The sequence below is a fragment of the Mus caroli genome, chromosome 1, assembly GCF_900094665.2.
Source record: "Mus caroli chromosome 1, CAROLI_EIJ_v1.1, whole genome shotgun sequence".
In the NCBI taxonomy this organism is placed as follows: Eukaryota; Metazoa; Chordata; class Mammalia; order Rodentia; family Muridae; genus Mus; species Mus caroli.
The window spans coordinates 180677490-180702512 of record NC_034570.1 but is presented as its reverse complement, the minus strand read 5'-3'; the positions used below and the strand labels follow the sequence as shown (position 1 = coordinate 180702512).

The 25023-nt window shown below is 46.5% G+C and overlaps 1 protein-coding gene across 4 annotated transcripts in view; it reads left to right on the top strand.

The window, feature by feature from the left end:
* The window catches only part of Rps6kc1 (ribosomal protein S6 kinase C1), a 140536-nt gene that overhangs the window by 18881 nt on the left and 96632 nt on the right, over positions 1–25023 (top strand). For all 4 annotated transcript variants that reach the window (XM_029476266.1, XM_021159114.2, XM_029476274.1 and 1 more), the window contains 3 exons: positions 5355–5470; positions 8667–8760; positions 23060–23419. In XM_029476266.1, coding sequence (XP_029332126.1) covers positions 5355–5470; positions 8667–8760; positions 23060–23419 — 570 coding nt within the window. The remainder of the gene's footprint in view (positions 1–5354; positions 5471–8666; positions 8761–23059; positions 23420–25023) is intronic.

The following is a 25023-nucleotide window of genomic DNA, read 5'->3' as shown; positions in this document are numbered from 1 at the left end:
CTGTGGAGGGCAGACATACACCTGTTGTGTGAAGAGCACCTGATCATGTTATAGGAGGTATAGGCAGTTCTGAGCCACCCCATGTGGGCATTGGGAATCAAACCCCCGTCCTCTGTGTGCTCTTAACCATAGAGCCACCTCTCCAGCCGTGTAGATGGAGTTTAACAACGCACAGTTTTAGCTCCGATGCTGCAGATAGTTTGGCTTTTTAAGTCATGGCGTTACTAGTGTGTCGGAGTGGCTTCTAACAGATGCTCCCAGCTTAGTGCTTGTTGTTAATGGGTTATCTGTGTCTCCACACTTCCTTATTAATTTAATAAGTGAATACTTACCTCTTTTAGTCAATGGTGCAGCTCATTAGTAACACTTGATAACTGTAGTGAACGCTGCAGGCCACAGCTGTGGCTGTATGGAGAGAATTGTTGGTTAGCCATCCTTTTTTTAGCTCCTCTCCTACTGAGTATGTAAACCTCGGCACTAAGGAGTGTTACTGCAGTCTGCAGAGTGTCAGCAGCACATTGTGCTAGGGCCATAGTGAAGGAAATATTCTTTGGCAGTTAGATAGCACTAGGCCACGTCTGCTGCCCCTGCAGTCTTAGGATTCTCATGTAGTTCAGGATGGCCTTGGCATTGCTGTGTAGCTGGGGATGCCCTTGAATGCCTGATCTTCTGCTTCCTCCTCCCCAGGGTTAGGGTTTTAGGCATGTGCAACCATGCCTGGCTTTCCTGTGTGATCTTACAGAGTTCTGCCAAGTGTAACTTCTTACTGTGTGTCTGTCGTGAGTTGAGCTTATTGAGACGTTAGCGTTGCCTGTGGCTCAGTTCAGTCTCCCTGTGTCTCCTCTGGCACTGCACTCTGCATCAAGTCTTTGCTTAGCCTTAGACTTCGGACTACGCCTTCTAAGGTATTGTCTGCTGTTATGTTATGGTGATCAGGCTGGCCTTAGACTCTCAGAGATCTTTCTGCTTCTGCCTTCTGAGTGCTAGGATTGATTGAAGGGCTGCTTTCTCTTCCTGGTTCTACAGAGCGCCAATATAGCACTTCTTAATTAATTGGAACCTTTTGTAAGTATTTTAATTCATATGTTTAATGCATATTATGTTCAGTGATATCAATGTAGCACTCGTTTTATCTTTTTTCTTTTCTTTTTTTTTTTAATTACAAAGTTTTCAGCTTTAGAGAAGAGAACATGAGAGAATGGGGCAGTGGTCACCTGTGTACCGTTCTCCAGGGTTGCTTATTCTTAGCCCTTGCTGTGTTGTCTCTGTGCCCTGGTGTTTTCTTTCTCCACCTCATTATTTTGGAATAAGTTGCCAATATTGTCACATTTTAATGTAACTTCCTGTATTTCCCTGATGGCCACAGTCCTGTATCACACCCATGAAAGGGACTTTGGTGCAGTTTTGTAAATGAGCCATCCCATTGGTGCAGTGTGTAACTGGTCTGTCCCATTGGTGCAGTGTGTAACTGGTCTGTCCCACTGGTGCAGTGTGTAACTGGTCTGTCCCACTGGTGCAGTGTGTAACTGGTCTGTCCCACTGGTGCAGNTGCAGTGTGTAACTGGTCTGTCCCACTGGTGCAGTGTGTAACTGGTCTGTCCCACTGGTGCAGTGTGTAACTGGTCTGTCCCACTGGTGCAGTGTATAACTGGTCTGTCCCACTGGTGCACTGTATAACTGGTCTGTCCCATTAGTGCAGTGTATAACTGGTCTGTCCCACTGGTGCAGTGTATAACTGGTCTGTCCCACTGGTGCACTGTATAACTGGTCTGTCCCATTAGTGCACTGTATAACTGGTCTGTCCCATTAGTGCAGTGTGTAACTGGGCCATCCCACTGGTGCAGTGTGTAACTGGGCCATCCCATTGATGCAGTGTGTAACTGGTCTGTCCCAATGGTGCAGTGTGCAAATGGGCCGTCCCTGTGCAGATTTACCCATCTGTCCTTCATGTATTCTTTCTGACCCATAATTCAGTTCTTGGACTATTATCAAAGCTCCTGACAGAAGCCCAGACTCGGTGGGTACAGTCCCAGGCATGGTGTGCATGCTCTGCCACATTGCTGGGACTCAGGGACCGACTGTTAGTCCTGATGCTCTTGGTGCCAGCTGGCTGGTGATAGCTCCCTCCTGAGACCCCTGCTGTACTTGTTCTCTGCCTGACCTGCGGATGGAGTTTGGAGACCAGAAGAGTCACCAACATCACCATTAAGCATCTGCTGGCTCACACTGGATGAGGGTCGGTTTTAGGTTGTAGGACTTGGTGTGAACTACTATATTGGAAGTTTAAATTTTGTGATTAATTAATTAAGTATGTTTCTCTCTTTCCCTCTGTCTCTTTCTATTTTTCTCTCTCTCTGTTTCTTTTTCTGTTTCTGTCCCTCCCCCCCTTCCTCTAATTCTTTAGCTTAGTCTAGCATAGAACTCTGTATGGAGAGCCCAGACTGGCTTCATACTTGTGGCAGTCCTGTCTTGTCTCTGAGTGCTTACTGAGCTAAGTAAGGAATGAGTTGCCTGGTTCAACATTGCATTTTCAAAAATTATATGGTCTAGAGAGCTGCCTGAGCTGTTCTGAGCACTGGCTGTTCTTCCCGAGGTCCTGCGTTCAATTCCCCATACCCACAGGTAGCTTACATCCATTCATAACTATGTTCCTTTGGGATCTCGTTACCCACAAGGTAGCTTACGACCATCTGTAACTGCTGCTTTGGGATCCAGTGTCCTCTTCTGGTGTCTATACACATAAAATCAATACATAAGTAAGTAAATAATAAAATTTAAAATTGTAAATGGAGCTTTGACTTGTTCTAAGTTATAGTTTAAAAAAGTGAGATGGGCATGGTGGCCCACAGGTTGAAGCAGGAGAATTGCTGTGAGTTCTAGGCCAGCCTAGGCTAGAAGTAGACCCCATTTCAAAAAATGGGAAAGATGAAATCCCAAAGGATACTTGCATCTGATAGACAGTGGCTCTGTTTCCTGGGACACCCAGTACAACAAAGGCAAACTCTGAACAGATGTGTCTTCTTATTTAAGCAGTTTCCTCTTGCTTTATGGAGAAAGGTTAGCCGCATCATTGGCATTGAAGGCACCCTTCACCCCTCACCCCCAACCCTGTCTCTTAAAAGTATTTTATTTTATGAGTGTTCTTCTCACATGTGAATCTGTGTACTGCATGTGTGGCTGGGGCCAGGGAGGGCAGAAGAAGAGATTGTATGGCCTGGAGTTGTGGTTACAGATGTGGTAAGTGGCTGTAAGTTGCCACATATGTGCTGGGAAGCAGATCTGGGTCCCGTGGAAGAAGTGCTCTGAACCACTGAGCCGTGTGTGTGTGTGTGTGTGTGTGTGTGTGTGTGCGCAGGAGTGGTGCATGTCTGTTGTCTTCTTCAGTCACTCTCCATCTTACTTTTTGAGACAGGGTTTCACACTGAACCTGGGGCTTGGTGATTCATCTAGACTGACCAGCAGGCTCCAGGGTACTCTGCGCCCCTCACCCAGAGCTGGGGTTTGAAGCTTGTGCTGTTGTGCTTGGCTCTAATGTGGTCATGGGGTGGGGTGTGTGTGTGTGTGTGTGTGTGTGTGTGTCAGTCAGGTGAGGTCACGAGTGGGGAAGCAGGAGAGGGGTGTGTGATGTCTGCAGGAAAGTTGGTTTTATTTGTTAGCATCACGGGTTGTCCTCAGCACGGTCACATGCAGCACAATTTCATATACAATAGAAGAAGCCAGTTTGTTTTGTATGTTTGGAAGTCTGGGATGGAAGTGTCACAGTGCCCAGAAGTTACAGCACCTGCTTTGTCTGCTCTGCCTTCCACATCATCATTGTCTCTTCTGGCAGTGGGGAAGGGTCTAGGAGGGAAGCAGGGAGAGTGTGTTTGCAGCTGCCTTCAGCAGGGTCTCAGGGAAGCTGCAGAGCGCCTTCCAGTGCCTTCCGTTGATAGTCTGTTGGTTGGACCGTCATCCAGGCTGGCAAGGAAGGATGCATGCAGTTTGGCTGACATGTATAGGAGAAAGTCATAAGGAAGAAAAGGAGAGGCTGGGTGCTGTGGCCTTCTGTCTCAGCACTCTGTAGGCAGAGGCAGGCAGAATATTTGTAGAGCAAAGCTAGCCTGGTCTACATAGTGAGTTCTAGGCCAGTCAGGGCCTAGAAAAACATTTTATTTTTCTAAATAAATTATATCTTTATAGTTGAGGGCATGATAGAACATGTTGAGTTCTATATCTATAGCATTGCTGATCCTGTAGTGTGTGAGCAGTGGCTTCTGTCCGTCCATCTTTCTCTCAATGTAGTCAGTTAAGCTCTTCTATAAGGGTAGTCCACTGTAAGACTGTTTTGATGGAGGGTTTCTGTCTTCGTTAGTCAGCAATAGCCCAAACAGATTTGCTAGTGTGCTGTGTGCTAGTCAGTGTGGGTACTATGGATTCAGATCCCACAGTGATCCGTGTAGTCTTACTGTAGGGTGCCATAGGCAGGCCCGTGGCAGCGCACTCAGTCAGTGTCTGGCTGACTGTAGCAGGGAGTGCAGGGGCTGGATTTGAACCCAGGTCTACCTTTGTCTCCTGCTTCCTGCAGCACAGCATCTCAAAATCATGTAGATACTTCCCATAGGCAGGAGGCAGGAGAGAGGGAGGGTTTAGTGTCTGTGGTACCTGTGCCTTTTGTCTTGGTGTTTTGTTTATACTGTGAATGCTTTTAGGCTGTGAGGACACTACTCTTCTGATTGGGTGTTTTTAAAATGTGCAAGCTGGGCACATGGCAGATGCTAGCCAGTGATCTCTTAACAGCACTTGAACTGTGCATCTCAGTAGAGCTTGTGTGGAGCCACCTTCCCAGCCCATGCAGCGTGCCTGTGCTGGGCACTCTTCTCTCTCCAGCAGGTCGCCATGGGCCACTCCCACCAGCACATATGGAATTAGCATAAACGCTTTCTGCTTCTAGCTCAGGTTTTTGACCCCACTGCTAATACAGATGTTCTCATAATTTCTTCTCTTCATCCCCCTTTTTAAATAAAAAAGAGTAGAGAAGAGAAAATTACATGAGTAATTATAGTATTAAATTACTAGAGGAAGCCATTTGAATTCTTTAAAAATTCTCTTTTCAACTTTAGTTTTCCATCGCTGTCTTCTTACTAGTGAGCCTCTTACATGGACGTGACTGGGTTTGGATACAGTTTATTTATCAGGTGACATTGCTGCTCCATTTCATCAGAAACATTGTGAGGCTTTAATGTGATGTGACATTTACAAGATAAGCATTGCAGATGGGCAGTGTGGCCTGCGGTGGCTTTGCTCCCTGGGCCTAAACTGTCACAGAACCAGGCTGTGTTAGCCTGTCCCTAAGTGTCACTCTCACTGAATTCTAGGGCGGTTCGACAAGACGGTGATTGAGGAGCGACGGCAGTGTGCTGAGGACCTGCTGCAGTTCTCTGCCAACATCCCCGCCCTGTACAACAGCAAGCAGCTCCAGGACTTCTTCAAGGTTTGTAGTCTTCCTGAAAGCAAGCCTGTTCCATGCAGTTCCCGCTGGGGGTAACGTTCAGGTAGCTCTCTTGCTTGTGAGCTTTGTTATTTACCAGGCAGCAGAAGTTTCTGCTCAGCATCCATTGTCTGTGGCACAGCTGCTGTTTCTGGTGCAGAAATGGCAGGTTTTCGATTTACAGACTTTAGAACCTTGATGTAGAAGGCTCGGAGAGTTGTGTTGGAATACATTGGGAAGATGAGGTTTTATGGGCTCCAGGAGTTCCTTCTAGAGGCATCCTTGAATGGCATTTCTGAACACTGCGATCCACAATCTTTCTTTGTACAAGGATCTAGTGGAAGTGGTCATTGCAGTTTTGCAAAGGGTCTGTGCAGATTGTATTTCTAGGTCATTGGCTGTATGTGGCTTATGTTTCTTGACATGTGGCACTGTGGCTCTGACCCTTTCATTTGTTTGGATCTGAGATGAGCCTCAGATGTCAGCGGCAGGCCCCCCTTTTGATCCTGCTGCCTTTGCCCCCCGGGTGCTGGCGAACGGGCATCTCCATCATTGTTAGCATTAACTTCCTTCCTTGTTTGAATGTCACTGTCACTGTTGGTGGCTACCACAGCCCTTAAGCACATTCTCTGGTGCATTTAGTTAGCTTTCCTGAAGAGCAGCACGACTGTCTTACACTTGTTTGCTCATTTCTTTAGCAGAAAGCACACACTTGTATAACTTTAATTTCTAAGACACAGGGCTGGTGGGCTACTGAGTTCCCCCTGATGCCAGTGGTTCTAAGCAGAGATTCACTTTTTGACCTTATTTAGTTGACTGAAGAAGGGTGGTGGTTTGAAGGACATTGCAGGGCCACAGTAGAAATAAGACTCCTGTTGACTTCCATGGTGACAGTGTTGTTCCTGATGGTCTCCTTGCTTCTGGTGTCATTACTCTGCATACCAGGCGGAGAACACAACTCTATGGTTGTGTAAACCCAGTGTAGATCTTCAGGGGGAAAGGCCAAGTGAAGGCGAGGCTGTCTACTCAGTGTTCTCTTGCTCTCTCAGTCTGGGAGGTTTCACCCTGTTGAGGTGTGAAAGACAGTGGTACAAACCAGTGTGTGCCATGGAGCTCAGAAGTTGGTTGTTAGTGAAAGTTAGAGGATGGACTTGGAACGGGTGGCATGGAGGTGCCTGCTCATGCTTTGTCTTTGATATGGGGTTTCTGATGGGAGCTGCTGCCAGCTTTGTCTAGTCACAGAAATAAATGCGCACACGCGCTTACAGTGTGTGAAGACTGGACAGCCTAAGAGAAGTCAAGCTGATGTCGGATCTGTTTCAAGCAGACTCAGACTTGGTGGCAGGTGACATGGTGCTGTCCTGTTCTCCACCCCATGTGAAAACGTCCCGATTGACACTGTTCTTGCCTGGTGCAGGCATTTACCACAATAACATTTCCAACACAATTGCGCTGAGCATCCAGCTTCTTCTGGGTAGGATTATGTTTTTATTTCCATGTTTTTTCAGTTCAGTCTGTTTTCTGACTGATTTGTAACTTTTCTGTTGATCCATTGGCTATTTAGAACTGTGGTAACTTCTAAGTATTTCTGGATTGTCGAGTCTCTTCTATTGCTTTTTTCTAATTTTATGTTTTTCTTTATCATCTTGGTCATCTTCACCTTCATCTTCACATCTTCATCCTGCCTGTCTCCTTCTGCGGCGTCTGTGTCATATTTCTTTTGTCTTTGTTTGCACGCTCTCCGTTTTCTCCTTCTGAGGCAGGGTTTCACTCTGAGCCTTAGGTGCCTGGATCCTCAGGGCCCCCTGTGTACAGCAAAGGCATGCCCACCTAATGACATTTTTCTTGTGATCAGACCACAAAGTGTATGATTTTAATCCCTTTAAACTGACTGATCCCCTAGAACATGCTGTATCCTAGAGATGGTTCCCTGTGAACCTAAAAGGACTGTCAGGTGGACGTTCTATGCTGAGCTCACACTGGTGAGTCTTGTCAGGTGGAGAAAAAACGGGCTGCTCGTCTCTTGAGATTTGATATCTTGATTGCAGCATTGTCGTGAAAAACTGTTGATAGAAGAAAGAAAAACAGACGTTAAATAGCAAAGGAGTTAGTGTCTCCGTGATGTAATTGCTTAAGGTGAGAAAGCCTGCTTCTCTGATTGGAGTGTTGGGTCCACGAGGTCCCAGCGCAGCAGCTTGACTACTCACTCTGGTGACTGCTATCGAGCTGAGTGTGGACGGGGAAGCAATAGCTTTGAGACCCAACTTTGTAAGCATGGGTACAAGATTAAAGAGGTGGTCACATGGACATTTAACTTACTTAAGTCACTTTGTAACAGTTCCACACTGTAGCCCAGACTCACTTCAGCTCCCAGCAACCCCGCCAGCTGTAGCTGCTTAAGTGCTAGGTGTGTGTGTGTGTGTGTGTGTGTGTATTTGAGTATTTGTTCTCGGCAGTTAGTTCTTGAAGAGGACCAGGATTTGGTCCTTGGCACTCACACCAGGTGGTGCACAGCAGTCTGTCACTCCAGGTCTTACTCCCTCTTCCGGCTCTGTAGTCACTGCACACCTGTGGTGAACAAAAATACATTCAGGTACACAAACCTATACATAAAACAGAATAAAGTGTCTTTTTCCATAAATTTCTTTATGGGGTGCATGAGTGGTTTTCTCATGTAAATGTCCCCTCAGATCACATCATGTGCTGTTGATTGCATAAAATTCAATGGCTTTCTGATGAGTCCCTACTAGTTAAAATGGTCAGGATCTAAGGATGCTAATTGCTGTTTTTTCCTACTCGTGTTTTCATAAAGCCTGTGGCAGATCTTATACACTCTGCTTCTCACCCGATGTCTGCAGTGGCGTTACACACCATTGCTTCCAGTATTCAAGGGGCAGAGGCACCACCTCTGAGTTCTAGGCCAGCCTGGCTACATAGCGAGTTTCAGGCCAGCAGCTTCAGTTTGCAGAGAGATCATGTGGAAGTCTTTTACTCTGTGCATTCTTTGTTCCACACCCTTGGCTTGGCTGTGGCACGTCCTTACAGCTGAGCCCCGACAGTGTACTTGACTGGTGCTCTGTAAAGGGTGCATCTGTGTGGCAGTTACCTCAAGGCTTTCGAGTGCTCGGTTGAGAAGACGAATGTTTATTACTGTTCTTTTTGTGCTCTTACTAAAACATGATTGCTCTGTCGTTCTCAGGGTGGGGTAATTAATGATGGCTCTGAGTTAATTGGCCCTGCTGAAGCTTATCCAGACTCCCTGGCCAACGCCTTTCCTGAGTGTGGTACTGAAGGTAAGAGACTATTTTTCTTGTGTTTCAAAAGTTTCAGTGTCAGAAGATGCGAGTCACAGTCATGTGACATTGTCGTCACAGCTGTGTACAAGAGGTGGAAGGTCCTTCCTTGGTCTAGGTCCCTTTCCTTTGGCTCTGATACTGGATGACTTGGTGGCACCTCACATGGAACTGGTAACTTTGCAGCCCGTGCACCTTTGCCCTGACGATGACCAGGGAGTCAGACCTCAGCAAGACAGTTCACACACAGACCTGGGCCCTGCTGTGTGAGTGCCCACTGGAGCCCACCCAGCGGCTCCTGATCCCAGGCCACTCAAGACCAGCTCTAAAGGAAGCTGGTCACCTGGAAAGCAGAGGCCAGGGCAGCTTTCGTGTTTGATGTGGCTCCCCTCAGACTTTGCTTTTAATCTCTTAACTTCACGTGTGTGGAATATCTTGTTCTGTTTTTATTTAGGGACACTTGAACTTACATGCAGATTTTAATTCTTGCCTTTTAGCTTTTGGATTTCCTATCTACTCTTCTTTTAAGGGCAGGTTATAGAATATTAAAAAAAAAAAGAGAGATTGGGATATGGGATGGGGTGGATCTTTATAAATAAAATAATGAGATTTTTCGAGATAGCCTAGGTTTAGCTTGTCAAAGGTAATTCACAGATGAAATAACACACTTTGATCTCTGTCCTGAGAGTTCCTCCTGACTGTCTCCTGGGAACTTGGAGTCTCGTTGGAACTCAGTTGAGGGGTGCACCTACTTAGACTTTTGCAGCCACACTGTCCTAGATGTGCTATAGTATGTTCTCGTCCTGGTTTGGTAAAACTAGCACGTTTCTCTCTGTTGTGTGGGCTGATGTGTATACAGAACAGCATGGACACAGACACTGATATATCAGGTAGATGCACACACATATACACACACATACATACGAATACATACACTCACACACACACACACTCTCAGTCACATACACACTCACACACACCTTCACACACATACTCACACACACACATGTGGGACTGTGATAGGCAGCCTATTTTGGTTGAATGGGGCTTGCTTCGGTGACCCAATAGAGAAATCTACAAGGGACAGAAAAGCGAGCCACGTTCCCAGAATCAGGTGCCTGTCCATAATTCTGTGACTCAGTCATGCAGACAATGTCCCAAGCTTCTGGCATTCTGGCTAGACTCTACTCTCACAGTTACCTGATTATAGCCAGGTGTGCTCCTCCCCACAGTTACCTGGCAACAGTAAGATAGCCGAGCCCACTGTAAGAGGGGCTGCTTGGCCCCTCCCCACTCTCTTTAAGCTCTCACCTTTCTCATTCTCTAGCCCTCCTTCTCTCATTTCTTTTTCCCCTCTTTCCACATGGCCATGGCCAGCCTCTCTTTTTCTATCTTCTCTCTTTCTCTCTGCCTTTCAACAATAAAGTTCAAAAACCATAGACTGTCTCTGCTCATAAAGGCCCGTCATGCTTCAACAATGGGATGGGCTTTCTCCTAATGAGCTGTGTCTAACCTCTCACCAGAAGGCCATTCTGTGCTCCAGCCACGGACCTGACCAAGGACTCTCACCCACCTGGGAACCATCCAGCGCCGCCTCTCCCCCTGCCCTCTCCTCCCTTCATCCCTGGGCCGAGTGCTGCCCCGGGACCCCTATTCTTTTCTCAGCTCCTCTTCCATATCCATCGTGGGATACCAGAGGCTGAAAACCTGGTACCTGGGGCTGCCCCTTGTCCACCACCCACTGTGTGAGGTCAGTGGCTTAACACAACCAGACGCCCACCCAGGGCCGCGTGGAAAGCATGCGCAGCCCTCCTGCATCTGCCCGCCTAGAGCACCAGAACTCTGGCGGGATGTGGGTTCTCGCCCCTCTCTCCCACATCTCTCCCCTCTTTCCTCTACACCCATGGCCCTGCACACACACACTCAACACACTCTCTCACACACCTTCACACATGCACTCACACATTCTCTCTCTCACACACACACATAGACATACACAGACATACACACACAGACACACTCACACACACAGACATACACACACAGACACACACACTCACACACACAGACACACACACACACAGACACACACACACACAGACACACACTCACACACACAGAGACACACACACACACACACACACACACACACACACACACACACATTTTCTCCCTTTTTCCTTCAGCATTTCCTCCTTGAGAGTACAAGTATGGGAGTTTTCCTTTTCCTTTAACCTCCCACTCACTTAAAGCTGTTGCATGTAGTATATGCATGCCGTGCTTCCAGGGGCCTTTATGGAGTGATCCTTCAGCATCTCTGACTTCATCCTCATCCTGCTGAGGTCATAGAAAGGCCTGCTGAGAGTTGTTTTGCTTTATAATCTGTCTTGCTGTTGGGAGGAAGATGTCTTATCCAGGACTGTTTTAATCAAAAGCTTCTCCCATGGGTTTGAAATGTGTAGCTTCTGCTTTCAGGGGCCACTGGCTTCTCTCTCACTCGAATGTTGGGTTTTGTGGGTGATTTTTCTGGCGTTGCTTCCAACTCCCGGTTCCCGAGATAGGAATTCCTGAGCCATGTGCTACTTCTGTGACATCCAGCAATAAACAAGGAGAACTTGGAGGATTTCTAAGGGCGGTGATGGGGGTTGGGGGGCACACGACCCTTCTCTTCCCTCCATTTGGCTTTGATTTGGGAATCTCGGGTTGAGATGGGGAATAAGTCTGGTGTAAATGTCTGTTGTCTGTGGGGCTCCACGTGAGGTGGGAAGGCTGGCCAGAGTCCATTTCACATGAGCACTGGCATTGGTGGGAGCTCTTAAGAGGCCTGTGAACTTCATGATGGTTCGGGGGAGCAAAGGAGTGTTATTTTTAGAAATGACTGTTTTTGGAATAGTATTTTAAAATATTGGAAGGCATTGAAGGGGTGAGCAGGTGACTGATGTCCTCACCTCTCAGAATCCTCTAAGCCTGGCTAGTCAGTCCTGCTGAAAGATACCGCCTTTGAAACTCCCCATTCTGCTTTTTCCAGCTACATCCTAGTTCCTAAAGGCTCTGTAACCTTCCAAACTAGCACTGCTGGGCTGGAGAGATGGCTCAGCGGGTAAGAGAACTGACTGCTCTTCCAGAGGTTCTGAGTTCAGTTTTCAGCAACCACTTGGTGGCCCATAACCATCTATGCAGGGATCTAATGCCCTCTTCTGGTGTGTCTGAAGACAGTGACAGTGTGTACTCATATAAAATAAATAAAATCCAGAAAACCAAACCAAACCAAAAAACCTAGCATTGCTGACAAGACACATGAGCCTGTGGGGGGACATTTACATTCAAAACACAACACTTGCCAAGGTAGAAATCCAGACCGAAGAGGGCCGGACTAAGTCATCAGCTCCCACAGACGCGCATTTATGTCTTTTAAGGATGACCTCATCTTGGTGACTCTGGGGACTGAGCTCACAGCTTTTGGAGACATTCGCTTCCCAGAGACAGATCTGGATGCCAAGAGATCATTATTTCTGTTGTTGTTTGCACCTTGAATATACAACTGACAAATTCTAGTTTACTTCAAAAGGAACGTGCTGATGGAAACATGAACACAGAATTTCCGTTTAAGATTACTATAGTACAGTAGAAGAAGGAACCCTCTTTCAGATTGTGTAAGCAGTAACTCGATGGTTAAACTGGCATCTACTGTAGTGTGAAATAAAATTTAGTTTTCAGACAAAAAGTAACTTTTTCCTTTAAAATTATTTAAAAAAGATTTTCTTTTATTTTATGTGTATAAGTGTTCTAACTGCATATGTGTTTGTGCACCCACAAGTGTGCATGATGCCATTAGAGGTCAGAAGAGGGTGTCAGAGCCTCTGGAGCTGGAGTTCTGAACAGTTGTGAGCTAGGACCCGAACCTTTAGGAACACATGCTCTTAATGCTGAGCCATCTTCCAGTCCTACGTAAGATAGACTGGTTCCTTGTCATCTACTTTGTTGAGAGCAATTAGATGCCAGTCTCTGAAAGATGAAAGGACACCTAACTGTTCATGAGCATCTTATTTCCATTTGAAGCTTGTGTGCTTCATTTGATGGTGATGGACATGGGTTACAGCCTCTGGGAGCATCTCTCTCTGCTGGCCTGCTTCTGAGATACGGGTGCCTTGCTGCTAAGCCGTTCATTTTGATGGTGTTGTTTATTTAAAACATTGGAGGATTAAGTGGAAAGATGTATAGTTATTTCAGTTTGATTAAAACAACCTCTTGTATAAGGCTAGACTAAGGTCTCTGTTGGTAAAGTGCTTGCCATCTACATGGGAGAATCTGAGGTCAGATCCCCAGTGCTCAGGTACAGTCCCACTGCTTCTGCAGAGAGATTGAGATGGGAGGTGGAGGCAGGAGAGTCCCAGGAAGCTTATAGGTCAGCTAGCCAGTGGTAGTACAAAGAAGGTGGAAGCCAGGACTGACATTCAAGGTTGTCCTCTGACTACAGGTGTGCTGTGCCATCTGTGTCTATGCACACGCACACACACACACACACACACACAAATACATGGAGGATTAAAAAAAAGAAAAAAGCCCTTGTGTTTTTTTTTTTTTTTTCTTTGTGTTGTTTTTATTTAGTGAATTTAAAGTTTGTGCTTCAAGGCAGAGCTAAAGTAAATGTGGATGTCCTTATGCTGGCTTTGTAATTAGCGACATGTCAGTGTTAAGACTAAAGTCTTTGTGGTGTGTAGTGCTGCAAATTATGACAAAATAGAAACTCCCAACTAAAGCAGGTTACACTTGCGGTAGGATTTTATTTTACAAATGTCCACAAGGTGGCGCTGTGGGAACTAAGATCTTAGGCCTGGGCTTGCCCTCAGTCCTGTGGCTTACTGGAGTGGGTCCCTGTCTGTCAGCTTGAAGGAGTTATATTTTGTTATTAAGTATGTATTTACTCATGCTGTTCACAGCTTACGACTAGTTACATTTTCTTAAGTGGTAAGTCTTAAAATAAATAGGGAATTTAATTTTATGTAAATTTAATTTAAGCACAATTCAGCCAGGGCTGGTGCTGTATACCTGTAGTCCCAGTACTTGGAAATTGAGACAGGAGAATCAGAAATTGAAGGCCAAGTTCACATAGTGAGTTTAAGACCAGCCTGGGCCTCAGAGTTTCTCTCTTAAAACCAAAACCAAGGCAAGCCTAACAAATACACAAAGAAAGACAGATACGTGTGCGCTTGTATCAGTGTGGGTGACACACGTACGCTGGTGTCAGTGTGTGTGTGCTGCTTGGGGAAGAGAAGGCACAGAGAGTTTGCAGTGGCTCTTGAAACCCCAGGGCTGTTATGAGTAACACTGGATATTTAGAACTTAGTGGCAGGGTGGGCCAAATTAAAAGGTCATGATTTGTTTTGGTCACTTGGGTTTCGGATTAGAAGGGACATTGGATGTTGCAGAGTTCTTTCTTTTTCAGTTAAACTTTGGGGTTTGGCGGTGGTCAAGTGTGTGCTGCTAGGTGTTTGCTAAGTCCCTGACCTCTGACTTGCTGTGGATGGTGAGCACATTCTAGTGTAGGGAGGTCAGGGCGGGTCTGGAAAGGTGGCTCTGCAGCTGCCGAGGTCAGTTCCCAGAGTCCACATTGGATGGCTTCACAACCTCTCATAACCCCGGCTCTAGGGAAATTCCATGCCCTTCAGAGGGACCTGTGTGTACATCTGCACACACGTGTGTAGGGTAACAGTTGGAACCTGGAGCCCACAAAACAAATGGGCAGTGAAACAACCAACTCTGAGTGCAGGGGGAGCCGGGCGAGCACTTCACCGTGTTTTTGATGGCCTGTCCTGGGACCGGTGCTGGCATTTGAAGTCTGTTCTGTTCCTAAAAGATACACAGTAGGGTCTGTGGGACTCTGAGGTTTCTCGAGGGTGAGGCACAGGCACATTGCTAGCCTAGGAACCGTCAAAGACTGCTTCTTGCTGGCCTGGAGCTGCTGCTAGCTCACTAGTGTGCCGTAGAGTACCAGACTTGGGACTAGCACACAGCTCTAGATTTAGGGATTTTCTCACAGACATATTGAGAAGGACCCATTTCTTTTCTTCCTTTAGAAAAATGTATTCTTTGACATGTGTGGTGGCACATGCCTTTAGTCCTAGCACTTGGGAGGCAGAGGCAGGTGAATGTCTGTGAGTTAGAGGTGAGCCTGATCTACACGGTGAGTCCCAAGACGGCCAGGAGTGTACAAGAAACCCAGTCATGAAAGAAAGTGTCCTTTGACAATTTCATACATGCATGTGATGGTCTCCATCCCGCTCTTCCTTCCCTCGTCTCTCTGTTCCCCTTCTCCCAGTAGATTTCCTCCCGGCTTTCCCTATTTAAATCCAGTGACCACCGAGTGTTGAGTGTTGTTATGGCTGTTGCTGAGTATAGTGTGGGGCTGACGGCTGAAGCACAGGCTTCTCTCCACGGCTCCACTACTAAAGAAAAGTGGCGCTCTTGCGCCATCCAGTTGGTGCTGTGCGCTCCTCAGCTAGGTATGGGGCTGCAGGAGCCCCTCCCCTCTGAAGGGCTTGTTTCTCGGAGGCATGTCAGATTCCATCTGATCTGCATGTCATCCACTTCTGGGTCATCTTGGTTCTGGGCTAGGTGCTTTTTTTGTGCATGAAGCAGGAGTGGTTGCTACTGGGACAAGTAGAAAGTCCCTTTGGTTGAGTGTGGCAATGTTTGACCTATAGAGTTGAGTGAAGGTGATGAGCTGATAGTAACGAGGCCATGTGTTTTATATATAGTCCCCCACGAGAGGCCACCTGTTGTCAAAGGAGACCGATCTCTTTGTGCAGCTGGTCTTCAAATGCGGGGTTCTGATGGCTCATACTGTAAAGCTTCTGTGTGTGGCAACTCAACCTTTCCCCCAGGCCCGTCTTTCAGAGATGCTGTCCTAGGCAGATTCTGCTCGACTGTCTGACTCTGAGCAGTTCAAAGCCCAGAGGTGAGGGCAGGTAGGTGGACTGGGATGCTAAATAAACCCCTCGTGCCTGTAGCTGCTTTTTAACAAGTCACCTGAGGCCCTCTAATAGCACCGAGACTGGAATCTCTGTGATCCACACCCAGAGGCAGGCGACTCATGGAACCTTTGACTTCCCCTGTATCACTTCCAAAAGAGGCATAGGGCTCTGTGCAGTGGTAGTGGAGGGTGAGCCTGCTACTCTGCTGATGTTCTAGGAGGGTCCCTGTGAGGATGGGTTGATGTTGACACGTTGTCTATATTGTATCCAGTACCTATGGCTGCCCTTCCCACCACTTCTCTTTGTCCTCAGCAAGACCCACAGCCTGTATCATGCTTGTAGCTCCCTGTGGCTCACTCATCCATCACTTTCTTTCTGGGTTGTAGTCTCTACTACATGTGATGCTTAGATGTAGTTTTATAAAAAAACGGGGTGAGTTATAGGACCATGCTGAGCAAGACCACATGAAGCAGATGTACTCAAGTGTAAGATGAGTGGAGTAGGTATTAACTATTTATGTTATTATGTCTTGTGTATCTTTACATCTGCCTGTGTATGCACGTATACACTTGTGTGTTTGCACATCTTGTCTATATACATCTATGTACACTTGTGAATTTACATGCCATGTCTATATAGTTACATGTGTGTGCATATATATGTGTATGCTTACCCATCTCTCTGTACTTCTTTCTATATGTGTGCACATGTATACATGTACACACACATACATAGATACACACACACACACACACACACACACACACGGATGAAGACTGGGGTTTTGAGAACTTACCTATTGTGCATGAGGCTCTAGGTGTGATCTCCTGAATGATGGAGGGGGAAGGCAACCTGAGATCGCATGTTGTTGTTTCAGTGGTAGAAGATCTTTTGAAGTGTGTGTTAGCAGCTTTCAGTCACTGTGACAAAGTGCCTGAGGCTAACAACTTACAAGGTGGATAGGTTCCTTTTGGTGTGCACCTTGAGAGGTTTTAACCCATGGTTGGCTGCTTTGGGCCTGTAGCAAGGCAGACAAGCATGATGGTGGAGGCTCAGTAGTAGACTGTTTGCATGGCGTGTGTGAGGCCCATTTGATCCCCAACCCTTTACTGAAAAAGCTTTTCTTTTTGGACAGCTTGTTGGAGAGTACTTCCTTGAGAAGGGAGTTGAGAAATTGCTTCAATAAGGAAAAGAGGGAGACCAGTACCCATGAAAGCTAGCGAGCCCTCCATGCAGGAGCTGTGCCTGGACCAGGTTTCTCAGGCATGGCAATGTTCAGTTTCCCAGGACTAAGGCAAGGAGGGGTGTGGGTCTCCCTCATCCACAGTTCCGTTTAAGCTAAGAATCCCTTGGTTGGGCTGCTGGATGATCCATTCAGGATTATATTTGTCAGTGACGTCTTTACCTGCATTTGAACAACAGCAGCATCTCCTTTGGAGTCTTTGAGATGTGAGGTCTGAGGGGCTTTCCATGCGAAGCACATGCTGGAGCTGTGTCCCCTCTGCAGAGGACAGGCTGTCAGCACCTACGCATCTTTTCAGCCCTCTTCTGATTTTCTAATTGATTTGTACTGCCCACTTGTTTTGCAGTTCATGGTTTGTGTGTGTGCCTTGAACAACAGCACTGAATGACCCCCGTGACTGGGTCTTCAGTGGCTCAGGAGCATCCAGGGGCTGCTGTGCACCCTGTGCTTGGCATTGGTTTCATCTTCTCACCACCGAGTTCTAGGCCGTCCTCTTTGTGTATGGATCTGCTTGTTTTGCTGTAAATGACTTAATCTTTGGTATTTGTGATTTTCAGGTTGTCCCTAAAGTTTACAAGTCTTTTTCCCTTTATTGGTCTCAGTTGAGTTTTATTTTTCCTAGCCTGCTCACTGCTTTTGGGCAGTCTTGGGCTAAAGTATTTATAGTAGTTTTTCACTTTGAAGCAAAGGATAAGACCTTGATGATCAGTATGTCAGTTATCTGTGATTAACTGCTGGTGGGTGGGTATTTGTGGGAGTGTGTACACATGGGTATGTGTGTGTGGGTGTGTGTGGGAGTGTCAGAGGACATCATCTAAAAAGTTTATATAGTTTTTAGAATAGCGGGTGAGTAACTTTTGCATGCTCTAGAAATATTTTGATGGTCCCCATGGTCTAGTGACATCCATTTGAAGCTGTGGGTTTAATGAAATCTGCCCCCTTTGGGGAATAGGTAGTCCTTTATAGAGATCCTAAAATTTGAAACAAAGAAAAAAGAACCAAAGAAAACAAGGCTGTACTGTGAGGTGCCGAAGTCCTGTGTAAAGCTGACTTGAGCGTGGAGCTAGGTTGGTGCTCACATGGTCTTCCTCTGTTCGGTAGGAAGTGAGCAACCAGAGGCCTCCACAGGCTGACAAACAATGGCTGACGGCCGTATCTGCCTCCAGCTGCTTTCCCATGGTCTGTGAACTAAGAACACTTTTTACATTTTTAAATGGTCGAAAAGCCCAAAGAAATTATCAGTGATATGACATGCAATTAAAGTTTCAGTGTCTATAGCAAAGTCTTACTGAAGTCCAGCATGCTCCTCTGTTCAGCACAGAATTGTGTAGCTACAACAGGACATGGAGGTGCAGGGCCTGAAGTATTTACTCTCTGGCTCTTCACGGAGCTTGCTGAGCCCTGATCTCAGAATCCTGTAGTTTGATCCACTGCAGTTTTCATTCTTGGTGTTGTCTCCTGTGGAAATAAATAACTCTTTTATGTGCCATTTTCTGAGAACCTTGGCATTAAGTACTCAGTGGTGGCTCTGGCCTGGAGATGGAGCTAAGCGCTCAGGTGCTTATGTGGCATGCGTGAGGTGCCTTGGGATTGTCCCCTGGCATCATCAAGGAAACAAACCAAGAAACAACCCAAACCCCACCAAATCAAAGCAAGCAGAAACAGCAGTGTGTGCCTGAGCTGTTTCAGGGATGGGGTTTCCAGTTTTGTCTCAGAGAATCAGCCGCTGGATGAGTAGATTCGAGAACTGTATGTGTTCCTGATGTCTCCAAGGATCCGCAGTGTGGAACCATTTTAGTAATACAGTCACCTAAGACATTTTTCTGTGCTGACCTTTGTGCTGATTGTCACATAGGAAAGCCATGAGGATCAAACTGTTGGGGATGGTGGTACCAAACCAAAGTTGGTTATTGCACATGCCGCTGGTAGAAGCGGCACTGTCTGCATGTTCTGAGACAGCAGGAAGGAAGGCTTCTGTTGTGGCAGCAAGCCTGGCATGCTAGGAAGCTCACAGTGTCCTCCCTGCTAAGCTACCATGCTGCTCTAGGGAAGGTGGGTGAGCGCTGTGGAGCTGAGCCGAGAAGCCACTCGCTCACAGGAGGCCACTTTGCTTGAATCAGTAGCAGACAGACAGTTGTCATCACACTTGTGTGTTTGGTTCCTAATTTTTTCCCTTGGAATGAACTGAGCTGCCTCTTCAAGGAAAACAGCTCATGTGTTTGTTGCCAGTGGGAGAGCTTCCTCCCCAGTTAGGGCTTTTGTGCTGCCTTGAGGTTGGCAGTTGGCCAGTGTGATTGTTATTCTGTAATAATGAAATAGGAGGTTGATATGTGCAAGATCTGTGGTAGTCAGGGAACTGATATTTTACAAATAATTGATTTGTTAGGCTATAAATAGCATGGGTAAAGATGGTTCAAGACGGACCAGTGGATTTACCTGTAGCGAACCCTACACATTTCAGTGTTTGGGTTTTATGTATTGCTCGTTGCTGTCAGTTTTCAGAGCACAGCACCCTGGAGCTTTGGTGTCGTGTAGAAAAACAGGAGTTTGAGTTCAGTTCCCAGGATCCACCTGGCAGAAGGAAAGAACTGACTTCACACAGTTGTCCTCTGACCTCATGTATGTGCTGTGGGTTCCTGCAGCCCCCACCCCCAGAGTAATAATAGAAAAGGAAGACAGGAAAACAGTGACCACAATTATCTAGCACTTTCTCTTTTATTAACATCTTCCAACCACAAGGCTGTGACAACAGATAGTTTGCCGAACCATGAGTCAGAATGGCTCGTGTTCTGTTCAGCCAAGCATCAAGACTTGCAAAATATCAAAGATTGTCATTTCTCCCAATACATATTTTTTTGTTTTGATGAATGTAGTTACTTTTAATAAATAAAAATTTTAATGCATAATAGTTTTAATGTTTTATTTCAAAAGATTATTATTTAACTTTTTATTTGTGTGTGTATGTGAATTTCACATTATGCACCCCAATCCCACTCACCTCCCCCTCCCCTTTATACCTGCCTCCACCCCGTAACCTCCTCCATGAGAAAAAAAATCTCACTATGGAAGCTGTAGTGTGTCCCACAATAATCCCCTCTTTCCTCACTTCTTTATTGGCAGATGTTCATTGCAGTGGGCCATTGGTCTGGTTTGATAGAAGCCTCTGGCTTCTGCTACACCATCAATCCTGGACCCTCACTGGGACTCCTCCCAGATAGCCTGTTGCTGCCCTGGGTCGGGGGAGATCCTGCAGCTTTAGATCCGTAGGATTGGACCCTTTACATGCTCTAGCAGTTTAGAGATGGAGTAGATGTCAGGGTGGGTCAACTCAAAACCCTAGATCTGGACCTAGGCAGTCACTGGTCAGCCCACCGTCTCTCCCACACCCACTCTACTAGGGTAGGATTTCCAGTACTGCCCTGGCTAGCTCATCCCATGCTACAGTACTGCCCTGGCTAGCTCATCCCATGCTACAGCTGGCATTGGGCAGGGCCAGACCTCCTGCTCTCATACTCTTGGGGCTGGCTCACCTGCAACCCAGGAAGCAGAACCAGTGTCAGGATTCATCTAGGATAGGCTAAAGACATGCAAATGATGTTTCTGGAGATGGCCCATTGTTTTATATGGTCTGTAATGGGAGATCTCTGAGAGGCAAGGCCCAAAGAGACTTCATCTCAGGATTGCTTCTTGCAGCTGATATGCCTTTCCTGTCATTATTAAATTAGTATAATAATTCCTGGGCATTAGCCCACCCTACTGGGCAGATTTTCTGCAGATCAACAAAGACGTATTTATTCTCTTGTAGTAATGTTATGTAGACAAATTGATGATTTAATAATTCCTAATAATGTTTCATTGGAATTCTTAAATTTATACAAGTAGTTTTGAGCCCTCTATATAGTATGAAAGCTGCAATTAGGCCTCTATAAACCTATATGTCATGGGCTAGTTGCACTAGCATAGAAGGCAGGCTTGGAACAAATTCACGATCAGGGAAAACATTGTTTCTAGGCTAGCTGTGAAACTATTATCTGGTAACTAAAGGTCATAAACTGGAAATGGACAATTTATTGTAGGTGCAAGGACAGAAAATAAAATATTGACTAGATTTATCTATACAAAACTTCAAAACTAATGAGATACAAGGCAGATGATTTGCCTTTTGGCAAAACCATGCTAACTGAGGACATAAGAATTATTGTTTTAAAAAAAATATTGCTTTAACCTTCTAATGAACTTGTGGAGCTAGTGAAGGATAATGAATGTTTAGCTAGAACACTTGGAAACATTCCTGCTGAAACTCCTTATTTGATTTATGATGAACTTTTGGAATGTAAAGATGGCTGGAAGACCATGTGATCTATTCTCCTGAGAAAGTGTAAGAACTAAGAATGAGGAAAATAAGCAAGCAGGCTTCTTCCTACTAACAAGGACAAGGCTTCTTTCATTCAGCAATAAAAAGGAAAAAGGTTTTTTTTTGTTCACCAATAGAAAGATGAGGCTTTTCCCCCTCCAGCAATAAAGAGAATGAGTTTTTTTTCTTACTTAGGGTTTTTAGCAATAAAAAGGTAGAAGCCTTTTCTTTCTCTGAGCAATAAAGGTTGAAGCTTATTTTTCGTCTAGAATGAGTGAGTGTTTTCTGCTCACATCAGGCTGTTTCTCACTACCCTCAGATCTCCAGCTCTGCCTCTCTTCGTTGTGCACAGTCCTTCTGCTTCTCCATCTCTTCCATCTCTCCACCACTTAAATTGCTTATCTTAGTGGTTCCCAGAGCCCCTGGGTGTCTGGGGTCATCTCTGGAGTAATCACAGGAGTGCTGTGCCCCACCTATGCCATGTGGCATAGGGTAGGGGTTGTCTCAGATGTGATTTGCCTGCCTGAGCCTGTGTGGCATCTGGCAAGGGTTGTCTCAGGCTTGCTCTGTACTCAGGCCCCATGGTATTGGACTGGATGGGGCTGTGGGGTAGTTTCAGGCTTGCTCCCTCCCTAGGCTGTATGGTGCTCCACTGGGCAGGGGTCATCTTAGGAATGGTCTACCCACCTGGGTCCCATGGTGCCAGACTGTGATAGATTAGACTTGCCCTCTGCCTGATCCTGTGGCACCAGACTCTAACAGATTTACTTTCATCTTATATGTTTGAGTGTTTGCCTGCATCTGTTAATGTGTGCCTGGTACACTCAGAGGCCAGAAAAAGGTGTTGTGTCCCTTGGAACTGGGGCTGTAGATGACCATGACCTACACACAGATGGCCATGAGTTACAGACAGACAGATGGCCATGAGTTACAGACAGACAGATGGCCATGAGTTACAGACAGACAGATGGCCATGAGTTACAGACAGATGGCCATGAGTTCTAGACAGACAGATGGCCATGAGTTACAGATAAGCAGATGGTCATGAGTTCTAGACAGACAGATGGCCATGAGTTACAGACAGACAGATGGCTGTCCCGAGCTATCGTTCTTGCCGGCAAGAACACACTCGGACAACCAGATTCTTCTGCGGCAAGCTTTATTGCTTCTTAAGGAGGAAAGACCCAGACTCCGGAAAATGGTGCTGCTTATATAGCCCTCAGCATGGCATTTCAGCACCTGATGTGGCATGTCAGCTCCTGATTTGTTGCTCGCCCATCACCTCATTACTACGCCCCGAGATTGGCAGTGACTAGGCGTATCTCGCACTTGCGCACAAGGCTTGTTTACTAGTTAGGCACAGCAGAAGCCAGCGCCATCTTATAATGGCGATTGCTCACGGCAAGGCTCTCCACAGATAGCCATGAGTTACAGACAGACAGATGGCCATGAGTTACAGACAGACAGATGGCCATGAGTTACAGACAGACAGATGGCCATGAGTTACAGACAGACAGATGGCCATGAGTTACATACAGATGGCCATGAGTTACAGACCATCAACATCAGATCAGATGAGCTAAATTGAAGCAATCTGCTAGATGCTGCCAGTCACCAGCAGGCCACAGCTGCTCTGCTGAGTTAGTTATGGGAGGATGGCAGTATGTGTGACCTGTGCCCCTGTGGCTACTTCTAGTCTTATGTTGACTCTTGTGCTCCTCATTTCAGGATTCTCCAGTGACAGTGACCTTCTGTCCCTCACTGTTGATGCAGACTCTCTTGCCGAGGTAGATGATGGAATGGCTTCCCGTCAGGGTTCTCCCAGTAGAACCTTTGGTCTGAGTCTGTCTACGGATTCTTCGGCAGTAGGGGCTGTTGCTTCTGACAGTGAACCAAGCAAAGTAGAAGACCGGGAAAGCCGCAGCCTCTTCCCCAGCAGCTTAAAGCCAAGGCTTGGCAGGAGAGATTACCTGGAGAAGGCAGGGGAACTTATCAAACTGGCCTTAAAGAAGGAGGAGGAAGATGACTATGACGCTGCTTCTGACTTTTACAGGAAGGGCGTCGATCTGCTCCTAGAAGGGGTACAAGGTATGACTTTTGTCCACAGTCATGTGTCCTGGCATGGCTTATGTGGTGCAAGGAAATCTGTCTGTCCTGTGCCTGAAGGGTCTGTGTTCTTCTGTATTCAGGAGGGGAAATGAGAAGACCTCATGAGTGACGTCATCACAAGTGCTTGGCACTCTGAGCCACCTATGAAAGTTGATTATCTCCAAAAGCAGGGTCCCCCAGGTGCTGTGGGAATGGCAGTCTTTCTCCTGACTTGACCAGTATTCGCCAAGAGCGCTCCTGGGGACTGCCCATGAGTTTACTATCAGTGGACTCTGACAGTGGAGAAGAGGAGGCTCTTGGTTTGTCTACCACTGCTTTCTGTTAGCCAAGGCGGCTCTTAACCTTCACCTAGTGAATCAAGGGACGGGAATGTGCTGAGCTGAGCATAATGTAGTGTCTCCAAATACACTACAAGAACTGTGTGTGCGTGTGTGTATGTGTGTGCGCAAATGTGTGCGCACATGTTTGTGCTTGTGTGTGTGCATGTGTGTGTGTGTGCGCGTGTGAGCGTGTGTGCATGTGTGTGCGTGTGTGTGTGCATGTGTGTGCGTGCACATGTGTGGGTGCGTGTGTGTGCGTCTGTGTACGTGTGTGCGTGTGTGTGTGCGCGTGTGTGTGCGTGCACGTGTGTGTGCGTGCGTGTGTGTGTGCATGTGTGTGCCTGTGTGTGTGCTTGTGTGTATGTGCGCGCGCGCGTGTGTGCATGTGTGCATGTGTGTGCGTGTGTGCATGTGTGTGTGTGTGTGTATGCGTGTAGGGCTTTATTTTGTGCCTTCCTTTTTATCACAAGAATAGAATAAAGTGCCCTGTACTTAGTGACATGACTTCTTGGACAGGATGAAATAATCAAAAGCTGGTGTGACCTTCTTCAGTGAACTGTCACTTCTGCTGCTCTTCTGTGCCTGACGGGACTTCTTATCTACTACCCTTTCCTTTAGTATTTCCTCTCAGGACACCTGTTGTCCTTATCCTGTTCTGTGTATGTATATGCGTTTCTAAACTGCTTCTTATCAATCATTTTCACTGAATTTCTTCTTTAAAAATTTTTTTTCCGTTTAATTTTTGTCTGAGTGTTTTGCCTGTGTGTGTGTCTGTGTAGAACCTCCCCTGTGAGAACCTGATGTCTGAGTAGGCCAGGAAGAAGCCACTGGGTCCCCTGGAATTGGCACTACAGACAGGTGTGAACTGCCATGCGGGTGCTGGGAAGTGAAGCAGGATGCTCTAGAAGAGCAAAAAGTGCTTTCAGCTGCTGCACCTTCTCTCCAGCCCTGGATTCTCCTTTTCAAACTTTATTTCTACCTTGTCGGATACCTAGTGCCCCAAGTCCTCCACATGACCACTTCTAACTTTTGTGTATTTAAGAACACTGCCTTTTCCTTTTAGTTATGGGAGGGCAGGCATGTGTATGTGAGTGTGCTTTAGTTATGGGAGGGCAGGCATGTGTATGTGAGTGTGCTTTAGTTATGGGAGGGCAGGCATGTGTATGTGAGTGTGCTTTAGTTATGGAGGAGGGCAGGCATGTGTATGTGAGTGTGCTTTAGTTATGGAGGGCAGGCATGTGTATGTGAGTGTGCTTTAGTTAT